Raw genomic sequence first — 22374 nt, 5'->3', positions numbered from 1 at the left:
CGGTTCAAACCCACCAGCCACTCCTCGGAAGGAAGGTTGGGCAATCTACTTCCATAGTGATACTGCCTCGGAAACCCAAGGAGGGGTCGCTATGAATCACATCCAACTCGACAGCACATAACAACCACAACAATATGTCAGTTGGAGTCCCTGAGTGGTACAGTTGTTAATACGCTTGGCTGCTAACCAAAGGTTGGAAGTTTTGCGTCCAGAGGCAGCTCAGAAGAAAGGCCTAGCAATCTACTTCTGAGAAGTCAGCCGTTGGAAACCACTATGGGGCACAGCACTTCTCTGACACACATGGGGTGTGGTGGTTAAGGTTGTGTGTCAGCTGGGCTGGGTCTGGTTGGGTGGCTGGGCAGCTGGTGGTAGTTATTCCCCATGATGAGACTGGCAGTCAGCTCCATGGTGGGATCATGGTGGGATCCAAACACCTGAGTGCTTTAGGGATATGGCCTGCTTCCCGTATATAAGAAACAACTTTGGGAATGGTCTCCAGCTTCTGGGATGCTTGGACCTTGCATGTAGCTGAGTCTTCATTCAGCAGCCTGCCTCATTGTCTGCCAGTCTTGGGACTCTTAATGGACTTGAATCAATGGCCGGCTGTGTGGTTTGGTAACATTGGGACTGTGCCATGTTATTTGTCGACCTTGGGCTTATTAGCCTCAGCAGCCACTAGCTGCCTGAGTGAAGAGATGCCTCTAGCTTCAGTGGGCCAAGAGCAAGAGGCAGAGCTAAAGTGCAAAAGGTTGAGGGGCTTTCACACAGCCCCTAGAACCTGGCACTTTGAACTTATACTTAAATCCTTCAAATTGTAAGAATAAACTCCTGTTTGTTCAGCCATCCCATTTGTGGTATATTCTTGTCACAGTGGCACTAGGGAACCAGAACACGGGGTCTCCACACTTCAGAGTTAATTTAATGGCAACTATTTTTGTTTTTCAAATATGTTAATTGCTGTTCTTAAAAAATAAATCTAGAAACGAGATTTCCTGATTAGTTTGGTAGGTTTAAACAGTATTTCTAGAACAGTATTCTTTTTGTTTTTTTCTCTCTTCTTTTAATTTTGTGTTCTTGTCCTTACCTGTATTTTCAGGTAAGCTTTTGGCTTTGTGCATAATGGAACTTTTAAATTTTCAATGCATTTTGAGTGGACTGATTTAAATTTAGAGAGAGAGAAAAGGTGTTGTTGCTCTGAGTCTAGGAGCATTTCTGAAGTAAAAAATTCCCATAATTCAAGTTGCACATCATAAAAGATAGAATTTCTAAGGCTGGTGTGAGGACAAAAGAGTAACTCCATGGACTCCTGTAAGAATTTGGTCCATCTTCTTCTATTGTTACTCTTCTTCCCTTTGTTATCTGTGTCTCAGTCTCCCAGCTACATGTGACCATAGAGTTCATGTCTCCTTAGTCTCCTTGCAGCAGGGCAGAGCTAACTCTTAGTATTTTCTTCTCAACTCTAGCCTGAAAGGATTCGGGACCATCTCCTTTATTTTTTCTGGCCGAATCCATAGAAACCATGTAGAGGCTTTTGCTAAACAAAACAAAAACCCACCACTTGAGTTGCATTGCTACAGGATGAGAGTGAGAAAAGTACTCTTTCTTTTGAGGTGGAAATTCTGAGAAAAGAAGAAGCCAAGCTAAAAGTGGCTCAATTATGGCATCGTCTACCCAGTTGAGTTTTTTCATCATAAAGAAAAACACACAAAATAAATGAAAAAACTTACATTCTGGAGTAAACTTTGGTCAGAAAGTTTGAGAAGAGTAGCTCTGGTGACGTAGTGTCTAAGGCACTTGACTGGTAGCCAGAAGGCTGGCGGTTCAAACCCACTGGCCACTCCTCGGAAGGAAGGTTGGGCAATCTACTTCCGTCGTGATAGCACCTTGGAAACCCAAGGAGGGGTCACCATGAGTCAGGTATGACTCAACAGCACATAACGACAACAGCAACAACATTTTTGGGTAGCTTTTCATTCTTTTGCCATTTTCTCAGTCACTTTGGTCTGAAATAAACTCTCAAAACTTCCTGCTTCTGACTTATAGTGACCCCCATTGGGTTTCCAAGGCTGTAGATCTGTATGGAAGCAGACCGCTCTACCTTTCTTCTGCAGATTGGCTGCTGGGTTTGACCCACCAACCTTTTGGTTAGCAGCCAAATGCCTTACCCAGTGCCCCAACTGAGCTCCTTTGCTCTTAGATAGTATTTAAGGAATACCATTCATTTCTGTACATGAGCAAGATTTCCCATTACTGAAATATTTGAAACTGGCTCTTTCACTGCCATTGTGTGGGAGAAATGTCTGAGTGGAAGAAAGTTTTTCATATTCCAAGCACTTGCCTTTCATCTGTAATGCAAAAGAGCGAAGAGAACTGCAGGAGCAGGTGCTCTGTAGTAAGAGAAAAACTAAGCACCATATGAGATGTTGTTGCTAGGTGCTGTCGAGTGGGTTTCAACTCACAACAGAAAGAAATGCTGCCCGGTCCTCCACCATCCTCATATGCTTGAGCCTGTCATTGCAGCCACTGTGTCAATACAGCTCATTGATGGTCTTCCTGTTTTTTGTAGACCTTCTACTTTACCAAGCATGTCATCCTTCTCCTGGGAATGGTCCCTTCTGACAACATTACCAAAGTAAGTGAGACATAGTCTGGCCATTCTTGCTTCCAAGGAGCATTCTGGCTACACTTCTTCCAAGACAGATTTGTTCATTCTGGCAGTCCATGGAATTTTCAGCATTCTTCACCAATACCACAACTCAAAAGCATCAACTCTTCTTTGGTCTTCCTTGTTCATTGTCCAGCTATCACATGCATAGGAGGCTATGAAAAGACGATGGCTTGGGTCAAGCCCATCTTAATCCTCAAAGAGATATTTTTTGCTCTTTAACACTTTAAAGAGGTCTTTTTCAGATTTGCCCAATGCAATATGCTGTTTGATTTCTTGACTACTGCTTCCATGGGCGTTGATTGTGGGCCCAAGTAAAATGAAGACTTTGGCAACTTCAGCCTTTTCTCCATATATCCTGATGTTGCTTATTGGTCCAGTTGTGAGGATTTTTGTGTTTTTTATGTTGAGGTGTAATCCATGCTGAAGGCTGTAGTCTTTGATTTTCATCAGTAAGTGCTTCAAGTCTTCACTTTCAGCCAGCAAGGTTGTGTCATCTGCTTAGTGCAGGTTGTTAATGAGTCTGCCTCCAATCCTGATGCCATATTCTTCTTCATATAGTCCATCTTCCAGTATTATTATTCAGCATACAGATTAAATAAGTACCGTGAAAGGATATAGCACATCTTTCCTGATTTTAAACCATGCAGTATCCCCTTGTTCTGTTTGAATGACTGCCTCTTGGTCTATGTACCTCATAAACCTTGGTCTATGTTCTCATGAGCACAATTAAGTGTTCTAGATTCACATTGCTTGCAATGTTATCCATAATTCGTTATGATCCACACAATCGAATGTCTTTGCATAGTCAGTAAGACATAGGTAAACATCTTTCTAGTATTCTTTGCTTTCAGCAAAGATCCATCTGACATTAGCAGTGAGATCCCTCGTTCCACATCCTCTTCTGAATCGACTTGAATTTCTGGCAGTTCCCTGCCAATGCACTCCTGCAACTGTTTTGGAATTATTTTCAGCAAGATTTCACTTGCATGTAATGTTAATGATATAGTTTGATAATTTCTGCATTCTGTTGGATTACTATTCTTTGCAATGGGCACTAGTATGGATCGCTTCCAGTCAGTTGGCCAGGTAGCTGTCTTCCACATTTCTTGGCATAAATGAGTGCCTCCAGAGTTGCATTCCTTTGTTGAGATAAACCAAAAACAACCCACTGCCACTGAGTCAATTCCAATTCATAGCAAACCCCATTGGGTTTCCAAGGCTGTAAATCTTTATGGAAGTAGATTGCCTCATCTTCCTCCCATGGAGCAGCTGGTGGGTTTGAACCACTGACCTTCTGGTTAGCAGCCAAATGCCTAAATATGTTATGAAAACAGAAAAATATCTTACATCCTCTTTTCCTGATTTTCTCGTCAAATTAAGTTTTACTAGTGCAAAGTAGCTTTGAGGGAAAGCTAAGTACCCCTTCAATGTTTGTCTCTTCACCAGGACTGGACTTCGACTGTTTCCCCAAGGTGATTGGAAAACCAAAATTGATGAGGCCAACTCTGATATTTTCTTTCTCGGCTCTGTTTTTAGTTTGATGTCCCATTTTTTCTCCTCTCAAGATTAATGAGGGAGAGAAAGGAAGATCTTTCTTCCCAGCTATTATCACTGCGATGGATCAATTTCTTCTTTTTAAGGATGCAAATCTTGAAAATGAGCTTTCAAAAACAATACCTCAATTGTTTTTCAAGAAATGGACTGTATTTTTCAGACTAATTTCGTAATGAGAAACATTGAAAATAATAATTCAAAGAGCAGATACTCTTGATTCAATTGTGGCATTTAGATTTCAAATGGTATTTTCAAAAATAGTATTTCTTCCTCTTCATCTCATTTCTCCAGTTGCTATCTAAATTGAAGGTGCATGCTGTGGTCTGGGCACAGACTTTTAACTTAAGAAGTGATGTTAAACAGGCTTTTCCACTAGACAGCTTTCAGGGGAGAAAAAAGAAGAAACAACCTCTGAGAGGGGAGTCTTTTCCAATTGATTGCCTTTCATCAAAGAAATAGAGAAGAAATGAGAACCACTAAGAAAAGTAGTTTCTGAAATAAAACATATGATTTCTTAGAAAAGACAAACTTTCAGAAAATTGCATTAGGTAGAGAGACTCCCTGGGAAGCAGCTAGATTTTGATCAATGTATTTTTGTGGCCCTTCAGTGGGCCCTTCAGCATCTCCCTGAGGGATGAGTCGGCGGTTCTACCACCCCACTGGCTCCAGTGGACTGTTTTGTGAGGTGGCATTTAGTGCTTTTTCAGGCTGGCCAATTCTGATGGTATGACTCATACCCCACCTCCTTTGTGGCATTCACCACAATACAAATCGATGTGTAATTGTGTCCCAATGTTCTTCTCTTCAGCTCTGCTGTACACTACATCCACTATACAGAACTGAGCTTCTTAAAGGATGAACAATGCACCTGCATTTAATTCAAGAGCGGGGGAGGGCAACACTTTTAGTCTTTCTCTTTCTCTTATTGACTTCCCTTCTCACTCAAATCTCTTCTTTTGAATTCTGTATATGTCTAAGCTTTTAAGTGACTGAAATATTTTAGCTGGATTTTTTTTTAAAAAAATTTTCCACTAACACAGTTTAGGGAAAATTCCTCTGGGGATAAAGTGATCAAAGTCGCTGTCTTTCATTTAAAAAACAGAGAAGTGAAGAGAACTGTTCTGACGGGTACTTTCTGTGGTAAAAGATTTACCTAATTGTGCTTAAGAGGTAGAATATCTAAATATTATGTGAAGATGGTGATATAATTTTCTGGAATGAAGTAGATTTGAATTTGCTTTCTTTTTAGCCTTTAAACTTAGTCTGCCACGAGTGGACAGGGGAGGGAGGCGTGGGTGGCAGAGTTCCCCCTCATGTTTCTTGTGCCCTGCTCCTTCTGTCACAAATCACCTCAGAAGGTTTTCCCAAGAAGAAACAAAATGGCGGACCGAGCTCCAGAATCCCTTGCACACTGCCTCCCTCCTCACCTCTCTCACTGGAGCAAATGGCTCTGTACCATTATTTTTCCTGTCAGAATTAATAGGGAAATAGTCTTTTCCTAAAGCCATTAGGTGAGTGGTGTTGTTTACAGAATTACTGAGATAATACCTTCTTCTCCACGGTATAAATCTTAAGACACGATGAAACAATGGATGAAATATATCAATTACATTCCCAAACCTGAACTTTTCCTCAACAGTTCTCATTTAACATTAAGAAATTTTAAAGTAATAAAGAGTTCAAATCATATGAACAATTTGTTTTTTCCCATCATTTCAGTTTTCCTTCTTCCTCACCATTTGTCGGCCCTTTACTTTAGAACATTCTCTTACTGTCTGGGCAGGCTTGAACTTTAATTTACTGAGAGATTTTAAGTACACTTTCCCACTAAATATGTGTTTCTGGAGAAATGGCAGCTGAAGTCTTGGCCAGCTGATTGCCTTTCATCAGAGAAAGAGATGAGAAATGAGAGCCATGGAGGAAAGTGATTTCTAAAAAAAAAAAAAAAGCAAAAAACGACGAGAGATTCAAAAACGATTATTTAGAAGAGGCAAAGTTTTCTTTTCTGTTTTATTTTTTAAAAATTAGGGTGAAAAAAAAGCCAAACCCACTGCCATCAAGTTGATTCTGACTCATTGCAGCCCCTATAGCATTTCTAGAAGGCTATAAACCAGTTCAAACCCACCAGCCACTCCTAGGAAGGAAGATGGGGCAATCTACTTCCGTAGTGATGCTGCCTCGGAAACCCAAGGAGGGGTCGCTGAGTCGAGTCTGACTCGAGGGCATATAACAACAGCAACAGCATAGCGTTTCCAAGGCTGTAAATCTTTATGGAAGTAGATTGCTTCATCTTCTTCCCATGGAGCAGCTGATGGGTTTGAACTGCCAACCTTCTGGTTAGTAGCCACATGTCTTACCCACTGCACCACCAGAGCTTATAGAAATAGTCTAGCTAGAGTTGGTGTTGTTAGGTGCCATTGAGTCAATGTCTGACTCAGAGTAGAACCACCCCATAGAGTTTTCTTGGCTGCATCTTCATGGGAACAGATTGCCAGATCTTCCTCCTGCAGAGCCATGGGGTGGGTTTGAGTGGCCAGTGCTTTGGTTAGCAGCTGAGTGCTTAAGTGCTGGGCCACCAGGACTCCTTTCTAGACATAGTTAGTGATGGGTAAATGTATCTATTTTTCCTTCTTTTCCTGAGTCTCTTGGCTGAGAAGCTAAACCAACTAGTCACTGGTGTATGAGGATTCGCCATCCTCATTACCCATCCACTCTGACCCCAGAGGTGATAAGGTGTGGAAGGCATGTGTGTGCCCTGAGTGCCACCTGAACAGTTCCTGTGAACCACTGCAGTTCCCATTGCCAGCAGTGAGAGGTCATCCAACAAGTTAAAACTAACACTTTGATATTTGAGAGCCTCCATGGGGCAAGGCTGACTGTGTGATCTTGCTCTTCTGAGTGTAGAAAGAGAGAAAACTAGAAAAAAAAAAAAAAAATGACTGAGCACATCTTAGATCAGTTTTTGTTAGTGAAAGCAAGGAAAGTGTATTTAAATGTTCATGTTGTGTTAACGTGTTAAGTAAAATATGAACGAGCTTGTATTTTTGAGCCGATATTCCGATCAAGTGGTCTGCAAGGTGGCTGGCTGCTGTGTGGACAGGGCACCATGTCAGGGCCTGGCGTGCTGCTCTTCTCCGCACATGTGCTGCTCTCTGGCCCAGTCTGCTCAGACTTGGACACAACCTGAAGGTTTTCTTCATCATTTTCAACGGGAATTTTCAAGCCAGTATCATTATTTGCCATTCCAACTAATAAAACAATGTCATGTCTGTTGTCACAAAGAAAGCTGCACAGACATATCCAAGGAAAGCCCAGCCTGATGCCCCCAGAGGCCACCAAAGTTAGGTTGGGGCGCATCCTTCCACACCTTTCTCCATGTACATACAATTATGGGCAGACAAATGCGTTGTATCATACATAGTGAACTGCACCTCTTTTCTTCCTAATGCATCTCCTACATCAATCTAGACCCATTCAGAAGTATTGTTTTACTAGAGACATGGTATGGCTGTCCCAACCTCTATTTATCACTTCTTCCTATGTTGGTAGTCCTACTGATTCCCATCACGTTCCTTCTCACAGCCATTGCCACACTAAACATTCTTGTGTAGTTTCCGAAAAAGTACGTGATGGGTCATTGCTCTTAAAATTATTTATTTCTTTGTAAACAGTGCTACCAGATTACTTTTCAAAAACAGGTTTAATCAGTAAAATCCCAGTTGCTGTGCACTGACTCTGACTCATGGAGACAGCACGTGTGTCAGAGAACTGGGCTCCATAGGGCTTTCAATGTGGATGTTTTGGAAGTTGGTCACCAGGCCTTTCTTCCAAGGTGCCTGTGGATGGACTTGAACTTCTAGCCTTGATGTTAGCAGCCAAGAGCATTAACCGTTTGTATCACCCAGGGACTCCAAAGAAGGTTACACTCTGGTCAGTCTTTCTCTAACGGTATTTTACAAAAGAAACTGCTTTAGGAAAAGTGCAAAGCCCAGGGGCAGCCTAACATGCATGCACATGGTTTTCTTCTTCTTTTAACTTTTTATTGTGATTTGGGTGAAAGTTTACAGAGCAGATTGGTTTTCCATTCAACAGTTCATACACATTTTGTTCCGTGACATTGACCGCAATCCCCACGACGTAACAGCTCTCCTCCCACTCGTGCTCTGGGCTTACCTTTTCCGTCCATTCTTCCTTCCTTCTGAGCTTTATCCCTGGGAAAATGCTACCCTTTCATCTCATATGGTCAATTGGTCTAAGGACTATGTACCTCATTACCATTCACCTTATGGGCCTACCATTCAGCCATGGGAGTGAGTTCACTTCCAGATGCTCAGAGGGTGATTAACAGGGGTTTCTCCAGTCTCCATCAGAATAGTGAATGGGGTCCTTTTTATGATTTTGAGTTTTGATCCATATTTTTCTGCCACTCCGTTCCAGACCTGTTGCAATCACTTTCTGAGCAATCTGGAGTCATAGCTGGGCACCATCTAATTCTTCTGGTGTCAGGGTTGTGCAGGCCGAGGTTCACTTGGTCCATTAGTCCTTTGAGCTAGTTGTTTCCATAGACATCTTTGATTTCCTTCACTTTTCTTTGCTTTGGATGGAGATAGACTAGTAGTTGCACCTTAGATGGTTGTTTGCAAGCTTTTAAGACTTCAGGAGCTGCTCACCAAAGTAGGACGTAGAACATTGTCTTTGTGGACTATGTTGTGGCAATGGACTTGAGGCCTGCCACCCAGACTCTGATTCTGAGCCCAAGCCCAGCAACTCAAGGTGTTTGGTTATGTGTACGTGAGTGTCTCAAATGATAAGTGGTCATGAACTGACCTCTCACTGGCCCAAATCAGACCACAGACACACTGGTTAGCACTGTTTTTCTTTTTTTTAAATTTAAAATTAAGTCATTACCAATGTTTTAAAACACATACAATCCGGATTCCTGGCAAACTGGACCTCAGTCCTTCCTGGCCAGAATTGGCTGGGCCTGAGGGTCAGCTGCCCCGTTGAAACTGGGCATGCTCCTCCACTCACCACAGTCCCCACCACACCCTGGTCACTTCCCTCACAGGGGTTTGCCCGGCACACATTTGGATAAATGAGCAAACAGCTGCCCTTGAGGTGATTGCTCTCAGAATTTTGCCTTGTTTTATGTAAGTAATTGTGAATTTTTTTTTTTTTTAATTGTGATTTGGGTGAAAGTTTACAGAGCAAATTCACTTTTCATACAGCCATTCACACACACGTTACCTCATGACATTGACTACAATTTACCCCCATGCAACAGCTCCCCTCCTACTTCCTCCCCATAGTTACCTCTTCCTTGTTCATCCCTCCATGAACTCCTGCCCCCTGAGCTGTCTCCCTGTGCATAAGCAGCCCTTCTTTCTCCCATGATTGTTCTCTCCAAGGAGTATATCTACCTCAGGTAAATGTTCACCTTATATGCTTGTCTTTTGTTTGGCTGGAAGCCACAGGTGTGAGTTCAATTCCAGACCTGAAGGGCAGCTAGAGGCCATAGTCTCAGTGGTTCTACCAGGCTCTATCAGACCAGCAAAGCTGGTCCCCCCCTCTTTTTTTTTCCAAATGATTTTGAGTTTTGTTCCACATTTTTCTCCCTCTCTATCCAGGATCTCCGACATAGATCCCCTCCGAATGGTTGACAGTGGTAGCCAGCACCATCTAGTTCTAATTGTGAATTTTTTTGTGAACTTTTTCTTTTTTATAATTTACTTTTTTTTAATTATTGGCCTCTACCCACTGAACATCGATAATACCCTCACAGGTCGTGACAAGGCAAAATGACTCCAGATGTCTCCCCTAGTTGAGTACCACTGATTTAAACAAGTCCACAAAACATATTCTCCTCAGTAAATTTTGAGGTAAACTTTTCAAAGACTATTCCTGGGCGATGTTCATTATTTCTCTTTATTCTGCTTCATAAGGAACAGTGAGGTATTCTCTCCATGGCCAAGCTTTAAAGTCGTGAAATGCTTCAAACTGTCCCCGTTTACCTAGTTTTGGGGAAATGTCTGAGAGGAGAAGGTGATCAAAACTCTTTCCTTTCATCTCAGGAACAGAGATCTAGAGAAAGCTGTGATTACAGGTAGTTTCTGAAGTAAAAGCTTTACCTAATTACATACACATGAAAGAAGACATTTCTCAGTACTGTATGAAGATGGTTGAATAAATCCCTGGCATAAAGGCAGACATTGCCTGCTCGCGCCAGTATTGTGCAGTAGTTTCCTTTGTTAGTTCATCCTGGGGTCTCAGGCAAGCTAACCTCTCTCTCTCAGTCGCTCTTACCTCTCCCTGTTCACACACACAGACTGTCATCAGAATGTATTTCTGAAGTGTCTGGAGCAAACAGGAAGTTGGGGGGTAGATCTCTCCAGGGCGCTCTTCTCTTTCCTCTCTGACAAGAGCTAATGACCTTCCTACATCTTTCCTCATCAGAATTAATAGAGAAATATAATTCTTTCCCCAAAGCTATTAGTTAAGCCATAGTACTCTGAAACTGCTGAGACAGAGTTATTTCTCCTTCAGTCGAGGGCGTAAATCTTGAGGAATGATGAGAAGCTGTGGAAGGTATATCAGTTATGTCTTGAGGAAGAGACCTCCATATTCAATTTTCAATTAGCAGCAAGGAGCTTCTAAGATAATGATGCATAAAGAAGATTTGCCGGGTGCCATCTTGGCATTTAATGTTTCCAATGGTATATATATATTTTTTTATCATCTTTTTTTTCCCTTCTATAATTTCTTAATCTTATTTTCACTCGGTGCTTTAAAGGCAAGCCCTTTCTATCTGGACATGATTAAGCTTCTAACTTAAAGCAAGATTTTAAAACACCGTTTTGCACTAAACATAGTTAAGGTAATGCATTTTGTGGGTGTGTGTGTGTGGGGAGGCTGAAGTTCTTGCCCTGATTGCCTTTCATTAAAGAACTAGAGATGGAAACTATGAGGACAAGTGGTTACTGAAAGGAAAGATTCGTTTGTGGTTATTGAGAGACAAACTTTCACAGATGGCGTGAGGACAGTACAGAGATCCTGGGGCTGTGCTTAGAGTTTGATAAATATGTTTTTGAGTCCCTGGCGGGGGGACAGTCTGATGCTGTGACTGCTGCTCACTGGCTCCTGAATGTTTTCTGACTGGGATCGACATCCAACATCTCAGGCTCTCTGCCTCAGAGGAATAATGACTCATTCTTCCATCATTTTCAGCCATATATATATATATTTTTTTTTTCTTTTCCCCCCTAAAGAGACTTTATAAGCACAACTTGCTGAAACAAAATGAGTTACTGTCCAAAAATGTTAGGATGATGCTTGGTGTGCAATAGGGACTTAAAAATCTTGGCTGAATAATGACATGAATGAATGACTCAGACCTGTCGGAGAGAAAACCAGCCGAAATAGGTATGATGTCAGAATGAGTGTGTTGTATGTGTAGTTTCCCGCTCCTCCATACACAGAGGTTGGCTCAGGGCTCTATGTCACTGTCCCGTGGCATCCTGAACTCCTTCATAGGACATGCCACATGTACTTGTGTGATTATTTGCCCACTCAATTCATGCCTGCTTGGAATATAATGTCCCTGAGGGCATGACGGCCTCCTTCACCCTTGAGCAGATCCCTGTGTTGACCACCTTACCCAGCACAGGGTGAGCAGTCCACATGTTTAGATAAATGAGCAGACAGCTGCCATGAGGTGCTTGCTCTCAGAATTCTGCTTTGCTTTATGTAAGTAATTGTAAATTTTTTGTGAACTTTTTCTCTTTTTTTATAGTTTACTTTTTTGTTGTTGAGAAACTACAGAGCAGAACAAACACCTATCCCACCATTTCTCCATGTACAGTTCAGGGACAATGACAGCATTCTTGGAGTAGTCTAACCATTCCTCCCTCTTTTCCTACACATTCCTCCTCAGTTAACATAAACTCTCGGCCCTGAAGGTTCTTATCTACCCTTTCAAATTGTTAATTTGATCCCGCAGAGATGGTTCCCAGGCTCAAGACAGGCCTTCTTCACTAGTTGGGTTCTAAGAAGACTTCAGGGGACATATTTGCTTCTAGGTTTAAAGATTATCTCAGAGCGATACTTTTGGAGTTTCATCTAGCCTCCTTGGCTCTAGAAAATCTAGAGGCCATGAGAATTTAACATTATGTTCTGCATTTCTTCCCTTTTGATAAGGATTTGTCTATGTAATCTTTGATCAAAATGCTCAGTAGTGGTACCTGGCATCATCCAGGTCTTCTGATCTCATGGCAAAGGAGGTGGTTGGTCATGGAGGCAATTAGTCATGCATGGCATTTTTTCCTCCTATTCCTGACAAGTAATTGCAAACTTTAATTGCACATGTGTGTGTTCTCCAGTGGCAGTGGTGCTTCTAGGTAACGTAATCTCCAATCCATGAATAGTCTAAGACATCGCTCCTCCATTCTGTTTACACCTGTGGCTTGCTTAGCAGGCCAAAGTTGTGGATTCATGTTGGCCCTTCCTTATCATGCAGGGTCTCTGCACTCCAAATTAATGGAATTTTTGCTGTATTGGGGCATCCTAAAGAAATGTATCAAATTGCTTATATTTTCAGATAATGATATTTGAGTAACCTATTTCTTAGCATTTTAATAAGGCCTAGAAATTAAACAGCTGGAAGGAGATTTGACATGAAAGATGTTGAAGGCTATACTGTAAGTTTCATCATTTTGGGTCTTCCCTTCATTTTTTCTTTAGTGATTTTATAGTTTCCTAAGGAGCTCTCGTGGTGCATGGTCAAGATATTTGGCTGATAACCAGCAGATTGGTGATTTGGACCCACTGCCCACTCCACAGGAGAGAGTTGAGGCAGTCTTCTTCCACAAAGATTTACAACCTTGGAAACCCTATTGGGCAGTTCTACTCTGTTCTATAGGATCACTGTAAGTCGGAATCAACTTGATGGCTATGGGTTTAGTTTTGGCCTATAGCCTTCTCAAGATGACCATATTTGAAATTGCCACACTACTTTAACAATCTCTTCATCTGTGCATGGCCTGGCAGTTATTTCTGAGGGAAATTATGAAAATGTAGGCTTTAATCAGGAGAAGAACAGAATGGCACAGACAACTGAGTTGAGAGAGCGTTTGCCTGGTAAGATTCGCATAGTTGTGTTAGGGTGACTGAATTTCCCAAGATTTCATTGAGATCGAGGGGTTTGTAATATCTGAAGATGTGGGGAAGTGATTCATGGAGCGTGATACTCATGCTTAAACAGGAGCGTCTTCTGTGCTTTAAAATCTGACCAGGATGCTGCTTTGTTTTTGAAGAGGGCCGTTCTTTTAAAACAAGTTAGCATGCTTCCTCAATAATCCAAATTGGTTTAACACATTTCAGTGATGTGATTTGGGCATTTTTTCACAATTATTAAAGATAACACACTTTCCTCTCGAGGCTGGAGGGTCTATAGCAAATTAAATCCCTTGCTTTACTTTCCCCTCTTTCTCAGATGAGTCACAAGTCATTGCTCAGATGTGCACATGACCTTTCGGCTCACAGTGAAAGTCCCAAACAACCTGTTGGGCAGACGTTTGGGCAGTCTGATTATTTTCTCTATACTAATTGATTTTCCTTCTTCATTGAATGGAATGAATTGCCTTGTTGCTGTGTCACTGTGTGGACACAGCTTAATCCACGTAGAGGGAGGTGCATGTGCTTGTTGAGCTATGGGCTAGAGAAACATCTATCATCATTACTATTTTGGGGTCATTTTTCATGGGTAAGAATTAACACACACACACACACACACACACACACACATCAAACCAAAAAACTCACTGCCATCGAGTTGGTTCTGACTCAGAGCAATGCACACGTAGATGCACCTTCATTTTCTCTAATTCTGCCTCCACTGTCCTAGTCAAGCCACCCTCACCAGGTTCCTAGACCACCCCATTGTTGTTGTGTGCTGTCAAGTCGGACCCAACTCATAGTGACCCCTCCTTGGGTTTCCGAGGCGGTATCGCTAGGGAAGTAGATCGCCCAACCTTCCTTCCGAGTGACTTTGTAGCTCATTTTCCTACCTCTACTCCTCTCCACCCCCAGTTTAGTCTCAGAGAGTATAAACATGTATCTTTAAAATATGTAAGACCCCCACATACTTGTTTCTTCACAGTGAATGGAGAATAAGTTCTAAACCCTTTATCAATGACCACCCACACCCTATAAGATCTGACCCCTTGTCAATTTCCTAACCTTCTCTTGCCTCTTCCCTCCTGTCACACTGGCTACTGATTGGTACCCTAACCTCCCAGAGTCCTACCCCTCGCCCCAGGTCCCTGCATGTGTTCTTCCTTTGTCTGGAATGTTCTTCACAGGGCTGGCTCTTTCTTCTCCCGTAGGTCTCCGTCTGAGGCCTGCCTTGGCTGCATAAAGCAGTTCCCTCACCATTACTCCCTGCAGTATGCTTCCCTCCCCTACTTGTCGTAAAACACTCTGTTTAGCTTTATTTTCTGTGCATATTTATCCTTACTCCCTTAACAGCTTCCAGTTTAATGTAACTATTGTTGGAGGAAAGATGCGGCACTCTGATTCCATAAAGATTACAGAGTAGGGCAGTTCTTCTGTGACCTATGGGGTCACTATGAGTTGGAATTCACATTATAGCAAGAGGTAATCTTCACAGGAGCAGATCACCAGGTCTTTTTCCTGCAGAGCCACTACGTAGGTCAAACCACCAGTCTTTTGATTAGGGTTGCACCACCAGGGCTTCTTACTCTCTAATGTGCCCCTATTTAATTACTCCTTGTTTTCTGTTATTCTCTAGAATACTCCCATCTCTTGTTATTCCCAATTTATTGTGACTCTCTCTTACACCGCCATTTATCATTCCGCTCTGCAATATCTCCACCCTCTGTGTATTTCCTTCATGACCCCATCACACTCTGAAACGATCTTATCTGTTTCTTTGTCTGTTTCTCTTCCCTGTTAGAAGTTCTTTGAGGGCCAGAGCCACATCTGTTTCATTCTCCTATTTCCCTGGGGCTGAGCCTGGTACCTGGCTCATTGGAGGAGTCCAGGACATATTTGTTGAACTAACTAACGGAATACCAAAACCCTGGCTCTGTGCCTTTAGACAATCCCAGCACACAGGTGGCTTAAATGAGGGTTATACAGAAGGAAAATGTTTGCACTTTCCTATGGATTTTCCAAGGAGCTCTGGTAGCACAGTGCCTAAGGCACTTGACTGCTAACCAGAAGGCTGGTGGTTCAAACCCACCAGCCACTCCTTGGAAGGAAGGTTGGGCAATCCTACTTCCGTAGTGATACTGCCTCGGAAACCCAAGGAGGGGTCGCTATGAGTCGGCTCCAACTCGACAGCACATAACAACAACAACAGCATGGATTTTCAAAGTTGATTTGCTTAGGATCAGTGTAATTGGTGACCTAGTGAGGTATAAGAAGTAACTCTGTTCTTTTTGTTCAAGATGAAGGACAGAACACACTCACTTACCTTAACTTTACTCCAAAAACCCAGCAGAAGTTAGTAAGGGAATGTGTTTGTAATGCCAGTAATATTGGGGGAAGAAATGATGCCATTATGTGTTGGAAGTTGGAACGCAAAAGCTGAGTGGTAACCACCCTAGTGGAACCAAGAGAAATTAATCCTGATTTAACAGTAGGGAAAGCCATAAAAACTCAGATATCCATGGTTCCAGGTGGCGCTAAAACCAGATATCTTAGGAGATGTAAGAAAGAGTTCTTAGAAATCAAAAACATGATGGCAGAAATAGAAACTCATGAGTTGGAATATAAAGTTGAGGGCATTTCATAAAAAGGTAAAGAAAAAGTCAAAGAAATTGAATATAGGAGAGAAAAGAAAAATAGAGGTTTAGTCCAGGAAGTCCAATAACTTTGTAAGAGGATTTCTAGAAAGAAATAAAAGACCAACAGAAGCACCCAAAGATCAGCGATACGTCTTTCTAGACCTGAAAGACATGTATTTCCAGATCAGGGCCCACTGAATGCCCAGAGCAATGAATGAAAGCAGAGACCATGTGGACACTGGGAACAAAGAAGAGTGTAGAAGCTTCTAGAGAGGAAAAAACAAGGGGTCATGAACACATATTAACAACTGGAACTCAGTAGGGCAACATCTTCAGTTCTGAAGGAAAAAGATTTCCAATCCAGAGTGTTAACCTCCAGACAAGCTGCCAATTAAAGTCTAAACAATTTTATATCTATACCCTTTCATTATTAAGCAACTGAAGTTTGTCTGTTAGGAAAACAAGTGAGTAGAGTAAGTGAAAGGAAGCCATGGGGTGTCCAGGAACCGAGGAAGAGGTGAAGAGAATCACAGGAATGGTGAAGGGGACCCCAGGAGCACAGCTGTGTGGGCCTAGAGAGCAAGTCCTTGTGGAGCGGGTCAGAAAGTTCCAAAACAGGTATCTTTCAGGAAACGAGGCTAATAGGGTAAGAGGCTGTGGGATGAATTAGTAGTAAGTCCATAGAAAACTGAACAAAAGAAAAACAAAACTATTAACTCAAGGTAATACAACAGTGTGCAAGAAAGACAGTTATCATAGTACATTACGTGGCTCAGCAGTGAAAGACACATTCCTAAACATAACAAGTATTTATCTAAATGAAATTATGACACTGTAGTTAGATAGCTGTTAAGAGCTTGCAGGGGAAAGGTGGTTGGTGATGAGGCTGTGGAGGTGTGGAGCTGTGGAAGTGTTAAACCCTCTCTCCCTTCACAGGAAGTTGTAGGCTATATTCCAAACTAAAAAACAAAAAACAAAAAACAAAAACAACCAAGAAACAGTACTGTAAGCATATTACTAGAAGTGAAGGAAGTGTATATCAAAGGGATCCAAAGTGGTCACCTCTGGGAACTGGAAAAAGATGGGTGAGTGGACAGGGGTTGCTGTTTTTCTTCATCAGAAGTATTGACTTTTCAAAACTCTGAGCTTGTGTAACTGTGATCAAAAGGAAAGCAAACTTAAAAGGGGAGTCAGTGCTTGTCCTCTGGTGACACAGCCATTTTAGAGCGTTCTTCTGATCTCATCTCATGAAATAACCTTCTTTCTCCAAAATCCTCTCCTCTGGTCACCTGTGTCCCAGGCCAGTGTTATAAATGGAGGCAAGCGTGGTGGTGAGGAAAAGGCGTCTGAGAGAGGCTGTGTTGTGGATATCGTCAAGGGCCCTCCTCCTGTCGCCCTCTCCCCACCAGCCTCCGTCACCACAACGAGAACCACGACAACAGAACAAGAGCTGCAGCAGCGCCAAAGCCCAGCTCGGCCCCTGCTGCCCAGGGCTCTAGTGAAGGCTTGCTCTTTGCTATCAAGTTGGCTCCCACTCACGGCGAAACAAAATGCTAAAATGCTACCGCTCCTGCACCGTCTTTGTGAGCCCAGGTCTGCTCAGCTCCATAGTTGCGGCCACTGTGTATTTGTGCCTTAAACCTAGGGGCTCATCTTCCAGTGCCATCAAAACCAAATCCCATGGGTCAGTTCCAACTCATGGCAACCCCATATATGTCAGAATAGAATTCTACTCCATGGGGTTTCCAACAGCTGATGGTTTGGGAATTCAATCACCTGGTCTGTCTTAGTCTGGAAGCTCCCTGAAACCTGCCCACCATGGGTTCAGATACCCTGCTTGTATTTGAAATACTGGTGACATAGCTTCCAGCATCATAGAAACATGCCAGCCACTACAGCAGGACAAACAGACTGCTTATTTCTAAGGTGCTGATAATGTGATAGGGAGCTCTGGTGGCATAGTGCCTAAGGTCTTTGACTGCTAACCAGAAGGCTGGTGGTTCAAACCTACCAGCCACTCCTCAAAAGGAAGACTGAGCAATCTACTTCTGTAGAGATACTGCCTCAGAAGCCCACGGACGGGTGGCTATGAGTCAGAATTGACTTGATGGCAGTGAGTTTGGGTTTTTTTTCTTTTTTTTTTTTTGGTTTGGATAATGTGATATAGAGTGACATTTCTTCTCTCTAGGTGGCTGTATGGCCACAGCAGCCAAGCCCATCTCAAGGTAATCTGAATAAATGTGATCAGGAAAATGAGTCTGCTGAAAAAAAGCCACATAAAATATTTTCAAAACATACAAGTAAGTTAGGGGGTTTTCTACTTTGTAAATTGAGCTTACCATTTCTTTCCTTTCTAGAAGTAAGGACATTCATTTGAGCAAGTGTGAATTGCTTTGAGGTAAACCGAGTTCTTGTACAAACCGAGTGAGACAAGGGTTAATGAACTCAGAGTTAGTCATGAAGACATAGACACTCTCCTAGGTAATCACTCGTTGCTTATTTTATAATTTCAGGTGTACATAAGGATGCCTCCCCCCTCTTAGGTCTAAATCCACGAGGGGAGCCGTCGGGAGCCACGTCAGAGCCATCTCTTTGTCAGGAGAGCGTAGAGAAGCATGAAGAAGCCTGTGGACGGATCCCAGTAACCATCCCTCCCAGTGCAGGTCCCCGGAGCATCAGGGAGCAAGACGACGTGGCTGTGAAGGTGGGAACTGGGGTGTGCATTGTCTAGACTCATGGCTGTCCTTGTGTTACTGTGGCCCAGTGTGGCAAAACTCACTCCAACCACCAAGCCTATTAGATGTAAACCGACACTGCAGACACTCTCCTCGGAAAAAACGGAGGCTGTGCTTGTAAATGGGGAGGTTTCTCCTGGTTTGTTAAAAACCCTAAGTGTGTTACCAATCCATGGCCCAAGAGAGTAGAGATGCTGTCTTTTGCTTTTTAGTTATTTTTTTAAAATTTATTTGATCTGATTTGAATGATTGAAAATGCACACAACAGCACATACAACAGTTCAGCCATTTCCACACTACACTCCCGTCACGCTGACGGCACTCTTTGAGTTGTGCAACCATTCTCATCCTCTATCCGAATGGTTCCCCCATTAACATCGTCACTACCCCCTGAATTTCCTATCTCATCTTTCAAATTGCTGTTGACAATTTGATCCCATAAACAGTAAACCCTGTGGAAGCCAGAACGTGTGTAAGGCAGAAACCTGTCTGAGAAGGAAAACACAAATACCTTCCACTAAACGAATGACTGAAAAGTGGTCAGACTGCACCCTGTCAGAGGTGAAAACCTCAGCAGTCTGCCGAGTTCCGGCTCTTGCAGGTTTCGCTGTAGATAAATCCGAGAAGAGTTCAATGCCCCAGGTGCACAGTCCTGGCAGTCCAGCTATGCTGCCTGCCGCTCGGCTGAAAGGAGACACAGCGGTCGCTGCCACCTGAGCTCACTCCAGGCAGACGGGGGCCCACCTGGTGAAGAACACGAACTCCTCCTCCAGGCTACGCTTTGAAGATGCTACTCTAGAAAACCACAGAAAATCACAGTACTGTAGAATAACATATTCACCTTATGGGCAATAGTCACTTAAGATAGGGTGCTGAGGATGGGGGGCGCTGCGACCTGGGGGTGCTCAGGACTGGATAGATAATTGAGGCATTTCACTTTTAGCAAAGCTCATAGCAATCTCAGCAGCCTGTTTTGCAACAGCTGAGAGCTTCACTCGGGCTAATGTATCACTGAGTTGTTGCTGTTGTTGTTACGTGCCGTCGAGTCGGATCCAACTCATAGAGACTCCTCCTTGGGTTTCCGAGGCGGTATCACTGCAGAAATAGATTGCCCATCCTTCCTTCTGAGGAGTAGCTGGTGGGTTTGAACTGCCAGCCTTCTGGTTAGCAGTCAAGTGCCTCGGGCACTACGCTACCAGAGCTCCTCAATTTATTGAGGACACCATATTGAAGTCCACATGTGGTAAACAGTCATTAAGACCCTGAGACCCTGTGTTCACAGAGGCCCATGTTTCTGGCCACAGTTTTGTTTTTGTACCGATTAACCTTTCATCCCCCATTTCTTTGCCTTTGCACTTTGTTGCAGGATATCTCCCCACCTGCCGGTGAACATGGCAACTATTTTCCCCGGAACACAGCCGCTGCATCAGGACTGTCCCTACACTGCGACTCCTGGCCAGCAGTGGGTGAACACCACCTCCTGCCAGGTGCCAAAGGTCTGGATGGTGGATTGCCTGAGACTGAGCAGCTGCTCCCCCCAGAGCATGTCTCAGTAGACCCCAAACTGGGCGTTCTCACAGATGCTCAAAAGCCCTCTTCCTCTGACTCCAAAGGAACCTTTCCCCACCATGATGATGCTACCTCTGTGGCCACCCTTTGTACTTCTCTAGGGGCCAGGGCAGGCCACACAGCCCTGGGAACTCCCAGTGCAGGGTCACAAGGCCACAGTGGGGCTACCGAGATTTGGGCACCAAGCTCCCCCGACAGAAAAGCTATGGCAGAAGGCACATCACCATCCCCCTTGCTGGAGAAACCTTCATCTGGACAAAAACTTTCAGATGCGGTCCCATTAGGGCCAACCGAGAAGCCTCATCTTGAAACATCAGCTTCAGGACTAAGCTCTAAGAATTCACACCAAGAGGAAGGGGCACACAAGGCGGTTTTTCCTTCCAGGGGCCAGTATGAGTGTGGGGAGATGGTCACCCCCCACTGCCCTGTGGGAAATGGCAGTGAGAAATGCCAAGTAGCTGAGTCCATTGCTCAGAAGGATTGTGTGGCTCCTTCCAGCCCAGGGCAGCACACGGACACCCCCGAAACTCCTTCTAGAACCGTCAAGAAGAGGAGTTTGGAAGGAGTGAGAAAGCAAACTCGAGTGGAATTCAGCGACACCAGCAGTGATGATGAAGACCGACTAGTTATAGAAATATGAGGCTTCCGGACAAAGATGGCATCCGTCAGGCAAGACTGTGATGTTCTACAAGGAAATACCTTGAGCTCACCAGAGAACTGAACTCTATGGATAAGGCACCTGCTCATTAGGAAGCCATTCTGGGATCTTTCCAACCCAAGCCCAACCAACTCCAAGGCCCAGCTCAGTCGCACTCTTCCCAGTGCTTCCCATAGATATGACATGCTCATGTTCACGTGATGCCAGGTGGGGGAAAGGAGGCAGTGACGCAGAGTCTGAGAACACACCAGCTGTGCTTTGACTCCCAGCCTTACCCCTTCTCTCTCTCACCATCAAGCCCCTGATGCCAGACTCCAGCCAAGAGGCGTTAACCAAGAGGGCCACAGCAACACGTTAACCAACATGAACCCCACAGAGTCGAGGTGACAGGGACTGCCATTAATAAGCTGAGGGTTTGCTTCCAAGGTGACACAAGCACATGGGATCACAGAAGGAGCTTGGCAAGGATGGGGGTATGGATTGAGTGTCCAGGTACTTCTGTCCATTCTGGAAACAAAACCCAGATTTATTAAAAACTGAAGTTGGTCAGAATAATTTGCCTCTTCTGTGGAAATTGTAAATATACTTCAGAATGCCTATGATCTGGTGAAAGGCTGATTATTTTTAAGTATGATGCCAGTGGTCACTGCTTCTTGGGGCTAAAAGGCACAAGCTTGTCCTGCTGTTAGGCCTGGTGCCTTTTCTGTGGAGACCTCCGGAACTCCTGATTTTTCTAGCTCTGCTAAAGGAACGCTGTGTTAAAAGTTAATAGAACAGCCTCTCAGTCATGAGTCATTTTTTTGAGGGGAAAAAATTCACTTATTTTCCTCTGATTCTTTTTGTCATATTGTGCTCTGAGCAATTTCAATTAGAGGGTTACATTTTAGTAATCTCTGCCGTTTAAATTGATGCCTGTTCATCGTGACGGGAGCCTTTTAGACTTCCTCCAGAAGCTTCAAGGATACAAAACTAATTGGAGTTTTGACGCTGTTTTACATCTCAGTAATTTTATTTTGGGGGCTTGGTGTTACTTCGCTGTCAAATTAAATCAGCCTCTGTGTTGTGTAAGTCAGAGCAGCACTGATCAAATCCCCCAGTATTCCGAGCCAGCGCACCCGGCTGCAGGAGAAAATAGCAGAGCCACGTCAGCCAGCCCAGGGAGCGAAGCCTTAGGTTTGCTGCATGCCTTTCTTTCTCCTTAGATGGGAGAAGAGAAACTTGAAGAAGTTCATACTGCTGCGTTTCAATAAAATTTTATACTTTGTTTTGGTAGGATTTTGTACAATTTGAAATTTATAGCTGAACTCTTGGCTTACCTTTGATGTCATGATGTTCAGGTGACATCTGGTACTTCAAAGGGTGATGCCAAGGACCTCACACATCTGA

At 43.5% G+C, this 22374-nt stretch overlaps 1 protein-coding gene across 1 annotated transcript in view; it reads left to right on the top strand.

The window, feature by feature from the left end:
• The window catches only part of ZNF831 (zinc finger protein 831), a 100785-nt gene extending 79815 nt beyond the window's left edge, over nucleotides 1–20970 (top strand). Inside the window, exons 4-5 of the mRNA XM_042782388.1 lie at nucleotides 18570–18730; nucleotides 20128–20970. Of these exons, the coding sequence (XP_042638322.1) occupies nucleotides 18570–18730; nucleotides 20128–20970 (1004 nt within the window). The remainder of the gene's footprint in view (nucleotides 1–18569; nucleotides 18731–20127) is intronic.
• Nucleotides 20971–22374: the final 1404 nt, after the last annotated feature.

The sequence above is a fragment of the Orycteropus afer genome, unplaced genomic scaffold, assembly GCF_000298275.1.
Source record: "Orycteropus afer afer isolate SDZICR_OR568_19922 unplaced genomic scaffold, OryAfe1.0 scaffold00295, whole genome shotgun sequence".
Lineage (NCBI taxonomy): Eukaryota > Metazoa > Chordata > Mammalia > Tubulidentata > Orycteropodidae > Orycteropus > Orycteropus afer.
The sequence above is the reverse complement of the archived record's forward strand: the minus strand, read 5'-3'. Positions and strand labels throughout refer to the sequence as shown.